Source organism: Gymnoscopelus microlampas (genome assembly GCF_963454915.1).
Source record: "Gymnoscopelus microlampas genome assembly, chromosome: 16".
NCBI lineage: Eukaryota > Metazoa > Chordata > Actinopteri > Myctophiformes > Myctophidae > Gymnoscopelus > Gymnoscopelus microlampas.
This window is the reverse complement of record NC_139953.1, coordinates 6,927,491-6,942,446: the sequence shown is the minus strand read 5'-3', so window position 1 is coordinate 6,942,446 and position 14,956 is coordinate 6,927,491. Positions and strand designations below refer to the sequence as shown.

The following is a 14,956-nucleotide window of genomic DNA, read 5'->3' as shown; positions in this document are numbered from 1 at the left end:
TATTTTTGTTTTTGTCTCATTCCTAAGCCAATAATTTGATGACCGGCAGCGGTTCCGGTAGACGACACAAAGAGTCTCCTTTGTGTCTCCTACCGGAACCGCTGCCTACCGATCCACTGGTCATCAAATAATTGGCTTAGGAATGCGACAAAAAACAATATCCATGAATTCAAGTCTCCATGGGGTGAAAAAAGTCATTTTGGGGGTGAACAATCTCTTTAAGACACTTTAACCCCTAAACAATACAGTATTAATAGCACCTAATAGGTAGGATGCAAATGCAGAGGACAAAATTCACGTACAGTATGTGCAAATGTACAGAGACAAAAAAATACACCAAAGGACCTTTCGTGCCGGATCCGAAAAACTGTGTATCGGGTCGGGTCGAGGCCTAGCTAAGATCGTAGGCAAAGGTCTGAGCTATCTGTGTGCGAAATTTGGAGTCTGTAGCACCAACCATGTGCTTTCAGGGCTCATCCATGCGATTCGGGCCAATTTGGATTCGGCGTCCATTGGCTTCAATTAGTAGTCAGGACTCCGCATATGGAGATTCCGAACCTTTCGCGTTGGTTCCGGAAAACCGCATATCGGGTCGGGTCGAGGCCTAGCTAAGATCGTAGGCAAAGGTCTGAGCTATCTGTGTGCGAAATTTGGAGTCTGTAGCAGCACCAACCATGTGCTGTCAGGGCTCATCCATGCGATTTGGCCCAATTCGGCCTCGGCTTCAATTAGTAGTCACGATAATTATTGTGGTATCCCCACGCACGCTACAATAGGCGATATTGCACAACATGAGCTCTTATTTGAATTTCATATATTGCAGGAATTACTACGAGTAGCATGATGATCGATGTGTGTGTCAATGGTTTCTTTCTTCCATTATGACTCACACAAACCTGCAAACATGTTTTTTTCATGTTCACAAAGGCCTACATGATGCTTCCTCTAACCACAGGCAAGAGGGGTTTTCATGTATGGCGTGGCACCTAAGGGCCGAGCCGCATAGAAGAGTGTTCGTCCACGCGTGTGTGTGCGTGCGTGCGTGCGTGTGCATGCGTGTGTGCATGAGTGTGCATGAGTGTGCGCGTGCGCACACACTCTACTTTTACTTTTACTTGTAAGTGTGTGTGTGTGTGTGTGTGTGTGTGTGTGTGTGTGTGTGTGTGTGTGTGTGTGTGTGTGTGTGCGTGCGTGCGTGCGTGCGTGCGTGCGTGCGTGCGTGCGTGCGTGCGTGCGTGCGTGCGTGCGTGCGTGCGTGCGTGCGTGCGTGCGTGCATGCATGTGTTGTGCAAACAGTGAACACAGTTTGTTTCCTTAAGTCTAGACACCCCCCACCCCCACATGTATCCACCCACCTACACTACCACCACCTTAAGACATATAGACCCATGAGACAGAGAGAGAGATCGTTACAACTTGACAGGTATAGACTGACAGACTACAATCATATTAAAGATGACAATGGGGATGAAGAAGATACCAGTTATTCTAGTGGTATGCGTGCTGCTGTTCTCTACTCTGGATGTCCTGGCACAACAGAGTAAGTAAATTGTCTCTACTGGTTTTAATCATGATGGAGACCATTGTTTTAAATGATGATAAAAGTTGTCTTTGTTATTTACGTATTGTTTTGTTTTTCTTGCTATTCCACTTTGTGTCTCTGTGTCTCATTCTCACTCTGTCTCTCTCTTCCAGACAACGCCGCTGCTCCAGGTGACTGTTGCTTTTCCTTTTACCCCCATCGCCTGCCTAAGAACAACGTGGTGAAATTCAAGCGCACCAGCATTCGCTGTCCTGAGTATGGCGTTATGTGAGTATTAGGTTTTACCTAGTACATACAGTATAATATATAATTATTCAAAAGTACATGCTATTTAAGGACGACATTCAAAAGTACACATTACAAAGTACATGTTCTTTTTAATATCAATGCATTGCTTTATAAAAATGTAGACAATTGTCCCCCAAAATGAAAGATTTTCCATGCAGAAATGTTCAAAGAATATAACTTAAAAAATAATATATATATATATATATATATATATATATATATATATATATATATATATATATATATATACTAGAAGTTCGGGCCGCTACGCGGCCCGAACGTCTAGCGTGACGCATCGTTCACTTTGCAGTGCCACCTTACAGGCACCTCACAGTGTGAGAGAGAGTTTTGTGCTCTCCTAAATCCATGGCAGGCTTTGAAAGTACCCACTTCAGGAAGAGGTGACGTGCATCACCTCTCCAATGACCAAAACCCACTTTGTGATTACTCAGACCTGGTATGGCAGACCTGTGGGGAGTGTGCAGTGGTGTACAATGTGAAAAGATAGTTGAAATCGCAGGAGATGAAGTTAGCAGTTTATTTGTGTAAAGGGTCGTCGGCGTGGGTTGTGTTGAGGATGGAAGCCGTCGAACTGGTGCATCCTACCTATTTATAGGTAGGATGTGATGTCATGCTGTCGTGAGATTACGTCACACTGGCGTGTCTCATCGTGATGTCACGACCGTGATGTCATATGACGTCACACTGGCTACATACATACATACTGACAACCGACATGGCGCAGGATTCAAATTGTATATATAGATATATATATATATATATATATATTTGTATTTACTTTTTTTTTTATGCAATATATCACACACATTCATACACATATACCCTTGCACTTGCAAAAAAATAAATACAAATAATAATAATGATAAATACATTAAATAAATAAATCACATTGTTTACGCTTTCGTTACCATATGAAATATAGGTTTTCAGTTTCCTTTTCTCTTAAGTAATGATCTCCATAGCATTCATGTATGTTTCCCAAAGCTGGACAAAATCGTTCTGCTTACCCATAACTATATGTTAGTCTTTCCAGACCGATACAGTTCCCTGTGCCACATCCTTAATGTTGGGGCATCCGTGTTTTTCCAGCATTGCGCAACAACTCTCCTGGCTTGAAGAAGTCTAAAGTCCAAGATTTTAAGTCTGGTTTAATTGTTGTTTGTACAAAGTTATTTGGATATATTCCAAGTACAGAGAGTTTAGCACTTAAAGGAGTTTTAAAGATTTCTGACAGACACTTTATGACTTCATTCCAAAATATTTGCATCTTGGGACACTCCCACATACAATGAAATAAAGTACCTTTCTCAATTAAACATTTAGTACAGACATCTGGAATACTAGCGGACATATAATGGAGTTTGACAGGAGTTATATACATTCTCATTAAGCATTTATATTGGAGTAATTTGATTTAATGTGATGACACAATCTGTGTCACAGACAGACAGACAGACAGACAGACAGACAGACAGACAGACAGACAGACAATCGTGTTTACAGACAGACAGATAGAAAGACACTCATGTAATACAGACAATACACTGTACAGAGATTCCTGGAATGTACTGTATATAGAGAGATGCCACGAGTATAAACCAAATGATATCAATTTGATCGTGATTTGAGCTACAGTTTCGGTTTCAGTTTATTTGTATTTATAGTTATAGTGCAACATCACCCCAAGGGGTCTCTGTGCACTTCACAACAGGTCATATACAGCAAAAAAACATCATACAACAAAAACACAGTAGCAAAGAAACATAGTAAATGTGCCCGTGCGCATGGGAAACAAATCACACTTTTGAACAATGTTAAAAAAACATTTTATTAACTGCTAAAGTTGACATGACACTCTCAGAGTCACAGCTAATATTACTAAAATAAACTTCTGTATCCATCATGATAAATGAAACTGCATTGTCTTGTGACCCAGTAAGGAATGACGAAATAGAATGTGAAGTGAAACATTTTAATAATGACAATTCTTCTCTCCATCTCTGTCTGTTCTAGTTTCACAATGAAGAGTGGTCGCGAATTCTGTACTGACCCAACTCAGCAATGGGTCCAGGATGTCATCACCTATGTGGAGTCCACCACAACACCTCAGCCATAATCTCTGTCACCCAGCCTTCGGCTTGGCAGAGATAACAAGCCAAAGAAGAGGGTTCTGGGGTACACAGGGCACCTGGTAAACAAAGTTTCAGACAACCAGCAGGTTTTGTCGCAATGCTTTGAGATGAACACCAAGCTTTATGACAAATGTAACAGGTCGCCCAGTTAACTATAGTGGTTAATCTTCCACAGATCTCGAGTTTTGTTTGTTTTCTTCTCTCTCCTGACAATAATGTACTTTAAGAAACAGACCAGAAAGAAAAAAAAATGTCTTCCTTTTGTTTGTATGTGGTATTGCATTTTCTTTTGCATTTTTGTTTTCATTATCAGTGAAAATGTGTTTATTGCTTCACTGAATTCAGTGCTAAACATGTATTTTGATAATCAATTGCTGAATTTGTTTTCTAAAACAATAAAATAAGCATATGTATCCATATGTTTGTTGCGACCGTAGGTCGCACTTACTATAGAAACCTGCTCCAGGTGTCCGTCCTGTCCGTCCGTCACTCCGTCACTCCGTCACACACGTCCGTCACACTTTTGCCCTGCTCATATCTCCGCACCCGTTGCCCCGATCCATGCCAGATTTTGCACACACACTCCTTACCTGCCAAACTACACCCTCCAAGGACCCCCGGAGCTCCAGGGACCCCCAGCTGCCTCGGGGACCCCCAAGTGTAAAAAATGAGCACATGTGGACAAATTACCAAATGACCACCCCAGCGGGGCTGCTCACGGGGCATTCCCGGGGACCACCCACTCCTGGTGCTCCAGAACGGATGCAAAAGTGGTGGCGCCCCCAGTGGAGGACCCCCTGCCACTGCAGCTCACATAAAATGCCGTAACTCGGGGGCTTGCCCCCCACAAACAATCCCTCCTTTCCCCTATAAACACACTCTCTCTCCCACACCACACACACACACACCAACAGCTCTTGCCTGCACACCTTTGCTTTTGGTCTGCCATACGACTGCAGCCCTCTTCTGTATACATGTGACCTACGGTCGCTTATCTCCCGATTAGGGAGTCTTACTGGTGTTTACATAGTAGTCTAAGTCAAATCAAATCAAGTAAAGTGTATTTATAAAGCTCATTTAAAAACCCACATGGACCAATGTGCTGTACAGATCACAGCAGGTGGCTAAAATCACAAATACAAGAAACGGTGAAATAAACAACAAGACACCCAGCTCATAGAAACAAATAAACAATATATGGACATAGAGGCACAAGCCATTCATCAGCCATATCAGGAACATACAAACACTAGTGAATGAAAGAGAGTTCTAAAGTCTGGACTAAAAAGAGTCAGAGGTTAGAGCCAGTCGTGTAAAGTAACTAAGTACATTTACTCAATTACTGTACTTAAGTGCAGATATAAATTATATTTATAAATTATGACTCACACAAACCTGCTTCTTTCATGTTCTCATAGGCCTACATGATGCTTCCTCTGCAGGGTTTTTATATTCTTTTTAAATGTTTTTTTATTTTTTATTACGGTGTGGCACCTAAGGGCCGAGCCCTATAGAAGAGTGTTTGTCTGTTGCGTGCGTGCGTGCGTTGGTGCGTGCGTGCGTGCGTGCGTGCGTGCGTGCGTGCGTGCGTGCGTGCTTTATTGCCATTTGTGTGTGTTTAGAATACATTCATTGGAATTAGAGTGTGGCTCTCAGTAACAGGACGATTACATGGAAACATCACAGCATGTAAAAGCAGCATAGTATTGTTTTATAAAGTGCGCGTCCATGCATCATGCAGTGCATTGAGGACACACACACAGTGTTATGATAAGTTAAAGTGTATAAAGTGCACGTCTATGCAGCATCTCAGTGCACTCAGGATGCAGACAATGTGTATTAATATGACACCTCTCAGCTTTCTGTTCTCAGAACAAACACTGACCACAGTTTCCTTAATTCTAGGTATACTAGAAGACTCTTCTTTTTTTCTTTTTCTCTTTTTGCTCTTGTTTTTTCCTCTCTATTTATTGTTCTTTATCTTTACTATTATTAATACCTACATTGTGTGAAGGGAAGCCGAACAAAAAACCTTATGCAGTATATACCTGTTCACAAGATGTAATTAATGCACTTTATGTTTTTTAGATAGTTTTTTCCCTGCTCTCCCTCTCCCTGCTTTCTCCATATCTTTGTGACCATTTATGTTTTAGTTTTTTGGACCTTTTTATAGGACCATAATGTTTTTTTCTTCATTCTGAGAAAACCCCACTTCTGTCTGATGATTAGTTTAAGCCTCTGTCGTACACAACTAAAGGCCGCCCAGAATTAGACAGCAGCAGAATACAATTAGTGTGCACCTGTGAGTCCATGAGACTCACACAATACTCTCCAGCTATGATGTAATAGAGCAGTGGTTTTAAACCTTTTTCATGCCAAGGACCCCTAAATTGATATACATTTGACCCCCATTTGAAAATGTTTTGTGCCAGGGACCCCCAGAAGCAAAGATATCAGTTAATCGCTTTAAAAGATATAAATATTCAAAGATATGCACACTTTTTCAAGGATTTTTAAAAATAGCAGATCTACAAGCTCGTAGCGCGGCACTCCGCGCTACGAGCTTGTATATCTGCTATTTTTGAATAGCCAAAGCTAACTCATTTCGCTGGGGACCCCCTGGTACTCCCTCAAGGACCACTGGTGGTCCCCGGACCACTGGTTGAAAACCACTGTAATAGAGCACCGAAGTCTGACGTAATTTATTTTACACATCCTACGCGTTTTTTTCCCCCCGTTCTGAATTCCCATAGACGTGTTTAATATCGCGTCAAATAAGAACTGTGTTCCAAAAATAAACAAATGACCCCGGCCGTTTGACTCTTATTAGTAGGGGCTGCTAACCACATAAAATGGCCAAATCGTTACGCGGCGGATAAAAGCACCAAATTTGATACAGATGTCCCTTGGGTCATCCTAAAACATCCTAGAAGGGGTGCCCAAAAAAATCTTAAACAGGAAGTGAGTTATGGACAAAATTCAAAATGGCCACCTAAACTGTTGACCGTTGACTCAAAAGACACCAAAAGAATCTCCAAAAAGCATAAAATTTGGCACATATGTCCCTTGGGTCATCCTAAGACATCCTAGAAGGTGTGCCCAAAGGAATCTGAAACAGGAAGTGAGTTATTGACACAATTGAAAATGGCCGCCTAGTGTTGTCGATTGACTCAAAAGATAACTAAAGAATCTCATAAAAGCATACAATTTGGCACACATGTCCCTTTGGTCATCCTAAGATATCCTAGAAGGGGTGCCCAAAAAAATCTTAAACAGGAAGTGAGTTATTGACAAATTTTAAAATGACCGCCTACAGTGTTATCGATTGACTCAAAAGACAACTAAAGAATCTCATAAAAGCATACAATTTGGCATACATGTCCCTTGGGTCATCCTAAGACATCCCAGAAGGGGTGCCCAAAAAAATCTTAAACAGGAAGTGAGTTATTGACAAAATTGAAAATGACCTCCTACAGTGTTGTCGATTGACTCAACAGACAACTACAGAATCTCATAAAAGCATACAATTTGGCATACATGTCCCTTGGGTCATCCTAAGACATCCTAGAAGGGGTGCCTGAAATGATCTGAAACAGGAAGTGAGTTATTGACTAAATTGAAAATGGCCGTGTACAGTGTTGACAGATGATGCAAAAGACACTCATAAAAAATAATCTCATAAAAGCATGACATTTGGTACAAATGTCCCTTGGGTGTTCTGAATGCATCTTAAAGGGTGCCAAAAAAAAGTTTTAATAGTCTCTCAATGGAAAACACTCCTCCCCCACGGGCTGCACTGCTACAACATTCAAATCGAGCAGTTTGCCAATCTGGCATTTGGTCCAGAAGCCTGAAAGCTATGCAATCTCTACCATCTCCTGACAAATATGGATGGATTAAAGTCGCTGATTTGTGGACACCTTTATGGACACTCTTGCCAGAGGCTGCCAACGTTTGTAGAGAACTCAAGTGTGGCTGCAAAGCTGAGCCCTTCTGTTCGAGAAAGTGTAGATGCCGGGATGCTGGGTTACCTTGCAGAGCATTATGCCAATGTGCTGGTAATTGCAAAATGGCACACATGAATACATGTAGTTACTAAACACTAATCACAAAAAAACAGTAATGATCAAGAAGAAAATACATGAGAAGATAGAGTGTAAAACCAGCAAGAGTAGAGTGCAAAATAAACAATATGCAGAGAGTAAAATAAGAATATGCAGAGTAAGATAAGATGCAGAGTAAAATAAATAAGAATATGCAGAGAGTTAGATAATTAAAGAAGATTCAAAGAGTAAAATAAAAAAATAATGCAGAAAGTAAAATAAATAAGATTATGTAGAAATGAAAACAGAAGGTAGACTACAAAATACGGCAGGTTATGCACTGCATAACCTGTCATATTGAGTCTGCATAATATGCAGACTGCCGTGGTCAACTGTTTAAACAGCCATTTAGAATTTCTTCAACATGGTCCCTTCCTAAAAAGTTTAATAAACAAGCAAACAAACAAATAAATAACCCCTTCTTGGATATATTAAGAAGCACTCAATGTACGTACCAAATGGTACACTTTTAAGACGTCCCTTTATGTTTTCTTTTGTGTCAACTGCTTTAGGCGGTCACTTCCTGTTTAAAACCTCTTTGGGCACCCCTTGTAGGATGCGTTCAGATCACCCAAGGGACATTTGTACCTCATTTCATGCTTTTATGAGATTCTTTAGGTATCTTGCATCATCTTTCACACTGTAGACGGCCATTTTCAATTTAGTCAATAACTCACTTCCTGTTTCAGATTATTTTGAGCACCCCTTCTAGGATGTGTTAGAATGACCCAAGGGACATATATGCCAAATTGTATGCTTTTTGGAGATTCTATAGGCTTTTTGAGCCAATCGCCAACACTGTAGGCGGCCATTTTCAATTTTGTCAATAACTCACTTCCTGTTGAAGACTTTTTTGGGCACCCCTTCTAGGATGTCTTAGGATGACCCAATGGACATGTGTGCCACATTTTATGCTTTTTGGAGATTCTTTAGTTGTCTTTTGAGTCAATCGACAACACTAGGCGGCCATTTTCAATTGTGTCAATAACTCACTTCCTGTTTCAGATTTTTTTGGGCACCCCTTGTAGGATGTCTTATGATGACCTAAGGGACATGTGTGCCAAATGTTATGCTTTTTGGAGATTCTTTTGGTGTCTTTTGAGTCAACGGTCAACAGTTTAGGTGGCCATTTTGGATTTTGTCCATAACTCACTTCCTGTTTAAGATTTTTTTGGGCACCCCTTCTAGGATGTTTTAGGATGACCCAAGGGACATCTGTATCAAATTTCATGCTTTTATCCGCCGCGTAACGATTTTTCACTTAGCAGCCCCTACTATATGGATATGAAGTGAAGGAGCCATTCTGCCTCTGTGCCTTTAAGCCTGGTGTGGGCGGGTTCACCTTTGAGGGGGGGTTGCCACAGCAACCGTCAGGTTCATGGGCACAGGTGCAACAAGCCAGTTAATGATGGCATGGTTTGGGTACACAGGAGATCACACGGTTTTTACCGTTCTTTAATGCATTAACAAAACCTTGCTGTAATTCCCTGTTATAGTGAATAAATGGGAACCTCACCCAACAGCAGTTTTTGGTTTGGACATTCTATTGATTTGAAACGTGTCAAAAACAGATATTCCTGTACCCAGCCGAGTGGCGAAATGTTTGTTTGAAATCGTCACTACATGAAGCATCAACTGACGGTGAGAAAACGCTTATGTTACTTCCACCGAATTAGTAAAATTTTCGCCAGAAACCGCCTGTATCAAATATGAGTGACTGACTATCATAAACGATACAGAGCCACCTCCCTGACAATTTCACAGAGACAGTTTGTTTATTTTTGGAACACAATTCTTATATGAGACGATTCTATAATGACACAATGTTATTCTCCATAGAGAAATGACTTTACGACCCAGGGGATGAACTAGTGACGTCAGGACTGCTGTACTCTATAGGGCTGCTGCTTGTGATTTTTGGGCCTTTTTCTTTGTGTCGAGTCATATCAGTCAGATAGGCGCTTGTCCAGAACCACCAGAAAAGACTGGTCGTGGCCCAAATTAGCCAATTGATTGCCATGGTAACCCCACCCTACGCTTGATTTGGCAAATTCGTCACACCTTCGATTAGTTAGTACAGTGGTTCTCAAACTTTTTCATGTCAAGCACCCCCAAAATGAGACTTATTAGCCCGCGGACCCCCATTTCAAGAGATATGCCAGGGACCCCCATGAGAGAAGATTTGTATCCCCCACCCTACAGTAGGCTTTATTACACAACACATGAGCTAGACTGATAATAATCTTTTTATTTGTATTAATTTCCATTTGTATCTTATTTGTATTTCGTGTATTGCAGGACATATATGAGTAGCATGATGATGTGCTTGTTCATGGTTTCTTTCTTCCACTATGACTCACACAAACCTGCTTTTTTCATGTTCCCATAGTAGGCCTATGATGCTTCCTCTGGCCACAGTCGAGGGGCTTTCATATCCTCACCAGAGGCTTTTTCTTACATTTTACCGTGTGGCACCTAAGGGCAGAGCCCTATAGAAGAGTATTAGTCTGTATGTGTGTGTGTGTGTGTGTGTGTGTGTGTGTGAGTGCACACGTGCGTGTGTTTGTGCTTTAACTTCACAAAATATGTGCCTGCGTACTTTAACTTAAGTAAAAAGTCTGAGTACTTCTTCCACCACTGCAAGCATGTATTTAGAGTATGTATGTACGTAAGGGGTTGCTCGGGTGGTGCTGTGGTAAAGTCACTGCCCACCACCACGGAGGGTGTGGGTTTGAATCCACCGTGGTGCATCCGTATTTGTCGAGCGTTTACACGAACACAATTGGCCCGTGTTCGGGGGAGGGAAGCCAGGCGGGGAGGGTTATATTGGTCATTGCATGTACTCCTACGGGCTGGGGGGGGCACCTGTCAGTGGGGGGAGTGTTAGGTGGGAGGAGTAGGACGAAGGCTCTACGTCCTCCTGGTGGGGGCTCCTTGGGGAGAAAAGGGTTAAGAACAATTTGCTACTCTAAATAAAAAAAATGTAAAAAGGCCTTTTCCTGCTGTACCATGTCTCTGCCCCGTTCAACACTATAGCCACGAACAGCCGCCATACTGTTTACATCTACAGGCGCGCATGCACGCACACACACACACACACACACACACACACACACACACACACACACACACACACACACACAGCCGCAAAGACATTTTTTTTTGTTCTCTCTGCAGGCTTACATGACACATCCTGTCACCACAGTCAAGGGGGTTTCATATTCTCACCATAGTTTGTATGCCATGGAGTCAGCTGTCTAGAAGAGTGTTCGTATACATACATACATACATACAGTGCATACATACAGTGCATACATATACGCATGCATGCATACATGCACATACATGCATGCACATACATGCATGCATACATACAGGCATACATACATACATACCAACACTTTCTGTTTGGTGGCAATAAATAGACGTTCGACACCGTTTGACAAAAACGTACACTTTTTCATGTTGAATCACATGTATCTATTGTACCTGAAATGGAGCATTGTTGTTGGACTGTATCTTATTTGGGAGCGTACTCAAGTTCCCTCAACCCTATTACATTAGTTCTATAAGTTGATTCATGGACATCCGGTGCACTGGTCAGAATGCATTTGACACGTCATGGTATTCCTTCAACCCACTTTACTGACATCAGTGGAAGCAATGCAAAGCAACTTTACCACAATAGGAAACGGACTCAATTTGTGAACCTGGTGGTTCTGCAAACAGAAATTAAAGCACTATAAAACTAATATTTGAACACAATAGGCAGCAATTAAGGCTGTGAGAAAGCACTGGTGAATGTTCTTAACCCATTAAGACCGGGGAAGAATCAGTGTCATTTTTAGATTTATTTGGGCTATTTCTGAAAAATCGTGAACATTTTGGCAAATCTTTGAATATATATATATTATATATACATTTTCAAAGCAAACGTTTGTAACTCAAATCTTTGCTTCTGGGGGGTTCTACAAATGTCTTCTAAAGCCTAACAGTTTTTTGAAAAAACTTGTTTATGTTGCTATCAAATAAGTGGTTCTCAAACTGTTTCATGTCAAGGACCCTCAAAATTATATGTATTTGGCCGCAGACCCCCATCTCAAAATATTTTGTTCCAGGGACCCCCATGAAGCAAAGATTTGAGTTACAAGTATTCCCTTTAAAAAAAAAATCACAATGTTTCAAAAAATAGCCAAAGAAATCTTAAAATGGCACAGATGCATCCCCAAATTGAATGTTCTTAAATTGACCTCATTACAGAGTGAGGTCAATTACTAATCCCTATTGCCTACAGCACTGTTACATTGGTAAAGAGGGCCCTCTAGTGGTGAATAATCTAGAGGTAGAGATGTTCTCCATGGCCCCAACATTTGTAATCTTTAAGCAAGACGAGGACTAAGAAGACATAATACAGGCACTAATACATTTAGTATGAGAGATTGTGGGAGAAATTGGTTGTGTAAATATGAAAACACTATTGCTTCATTAGTCAAACTCTGAGAAAGGAATAATTATTCTATAGGCCTGCTTAGGACCTACATCATCATGGACGCACACAACCACAAATAAAGGCCAGAAATAAGGCTGTTGCTTATGATTCCTGAGCCCTTTTATTTTTAAATATGTATTATGTAAATATGTGTGTGTGTGTGTGTGTGTGTGTGTGTGTGTGTGTGTGTGTGTGCGTGTGCGTGTGTGTGTGTGTGTGTGTGTGTGGCCATTTATTAGTATTTAGAATACATATATTGGAATTAGACTGTGGAGCTATTGGATTAGAGAGGGGATACAGGAAACACATTTTTAAAGGCCTATTACAAATATATTACAGCATGAGTGGTATATCTGAGTAGATTACGATCAAATGCATTCAGGATGCGCACACACAGTGTGTTTGTATTACAACATCTTTGTTCTCACCGCAAAATACTGATGACAGTTTGTTTCCTTAATTACAGTAACACCACCCCTCCCCCACCCCCACATGTTTCCACCCACCTACACTACCACACTGAGACATAATAGACTCATGGACAGAGAGAGAGAGAGAGTGAAACTACTTGACCGGTGGATCCACTGACAGACTTCAATTATAATAATCATAATAACAACAACAATGAGGATGAAGACGATACCAGTTATTCTAGTAGTCTGCGTGCTGCTGTTCTCATCTCTGGATGTCCTGGCAATAGAGAGTAAGGTTATTGGCTCGTCTGGTTTTAATCATGACAGAGACCATTTTTGGTAACCCTTGCATTGTGTTAGAAACCTGCATACACATCGTTTTCAATTATAAAAATGTTAAAATTCACTCATTACATTTCCTATAATGAAGACAATGGAAATGATGTTATCTAGCTATAATAGACTATAACATTAGTAAATAATACAAAATATACTTGTTTTAGTTTTTTAACTTTAAAATGTTTTAATATTATTAAAAATAGTGACACTTGGTGTGTTAAAGGGGAATTTTGGACCACGGTTTTCTTACATTTTCTATGATGTTATGATATCTTAGTTTAGTTTAGTTTAGTTTAGTTTAGTTTATTTCAGTCAGTCAATTTGTGGTAACATTACAGTAGGTAATAAAATAAAATAAAAAAATGTTATCAAGAAAAGATACCCACATTTCTGACCAAAAAGGTATAGGCTGAAGCATTGCTTATTACGCCTACCCTTTTACAAAACAAAGAAAAATGAAAGTCGAAAATGGAGAGAGAAAAAGAAACAAAAAACAAAAAACAACCAAAAGAAAAAAGGAAACAAGGTACCATTAGGATGAATGGTACAGTACTAGAAAAATTCCATCCCGGGTCCGCCACAGCTTAAAACGTGCGCCAATAGGCCTTGCGTTAGATAGCGTATTTTAATACTTTTTTTTTGGTGAGATCTGACGTTCATAGTGACAGAACACTATGCAACCCAAACAAAAAGACGGGTAAGAAATGACCCTAACACATTGGAAGGGTTAAAGATATATTTTTTTATCCCTTGTTATTCCACTTTGTGTCTCTGTGTCTCATTCTCACTCAGTCTCTCTCTCTTCCAGACAACACTGGTCCAGCTAAGTGTTGCTTCAGGTATTACACCCATCGCCTGCCTATGAACAACGTGGTGACGTTTCAACGCACACACTATCACTGTGCTAAGGATGCCATTGTGTGAGTACTATGTTTTTACCAGTGGAGGATAAAATACTCAACCCCAGTACTTGAGTCAAAGTATCCTGTATTCAAAAAGTATTAAAAATTACATGCTTTTAAAAATATTTTACTATTCAAAAGTATGCATTACAAAATTCAAAAGTATGCATTACTGTTATGACCCTAGGGTCATATTGTGTATTTTCCTGTGTTTTTCCCTGTGTGTGTGTGTGTGTGTGTGTGTGTGTGTGTGTGTGTGTGTGTGTGTGTGTGTGTGTGTGTGTGTGTGTGTGTGTGTGTGTGTGTGTGTGTGTGTGTGTGTGAGTGATTTGGGTAACAGCTGGTGTGAATGGTGGCTGAGTGTGATTGGCTAACTAGTATGTAGATTCTCGTGGTGATTGGCTCCTATCTTCTTGGGCGTCACTATAAAGCTTCCTGCTTCCAGAAGTTCAGATGTCTTTCTCCTAGCCAGCCTCCAAACACCAGTGTTCTGTAATGTGTTAATGTTTATGTGTTGAGGAATCTTTTATGTGTTTGCAGTTGTTTTGTAGATCCCACCCTGAGGTAATATGTATATATCGTGTCATGACTTTTATCTTGAATTAGTAAATAAATCCATATTGCTTGGGATTTTGAACATGTGTTGTCTGGCTGTTTGGGGACTGGGAAGGAGGGAGTCCATTTTGTGTTGCGACCATAGGCTCCCCTAGGCCGGGTCGTAACAAT

The 14,956-nt window shown here is 40.7% G+C and overlaps 2 protein-coding genes across 2 annotated transcripts in view; one reads left to right on the top strand and one right to left on the bottom strand.

Moving 5' to 3' along the window:
• The window catches only part of LOC311062531 (C-C motif chemokine 4-like), a 405,685-nt gene that overhangs the window by 255,659 nt on the left and 135,070 nt on the right, over nt 1–14,956 (bottom strand). The gene's annotated exons all lie outside the window — the stretch shown is intronic.
• Nucleotides 1,401–4,391, top strand: LOC311062722 (C-C motif chemokine 2-like). Its single transcript, XM_084081936.1, has 3 exons — nt 1,401–1,540; nt 1,696–1,810; nt 3,866–4,391. Exons 1-3 carry the CDS (start codon nt 1,456–1,458, stop codon nt 3,966–3,968), a joined length of 303 nt encoding a protein of 100 aa, XP_083938062.1. The 5' UTR covers nt 1,401–1,455; the 3' UTR covers nt 3,969–4,391.

Excerpts from the sequence above, each read along its gene's own strand:
- LOC311062722 (XM_084081936.1), top strand. The coding sequence starts at position 1,456 with ATGACAATGGGGATGAAGAAGATACCAGTTATTCTAGTGGTATGCGTG. Across the intron at positions 1,541-1,695 it reads GGATGTCCTGGCACAACAGA|ACAACGCCGCTGCTCCAGGT; the intron begins GTAAGTAAATTG and ends TCTCTCTTCCAG. Across the intron at positions 1,811-3,865 it reads TGTCCTGAGTATGGCGTTAT|TTTCACAATGAAGAGTGGTC; the intron begins GTGAGTATTAGG and ends TGTCTGTTCTAG.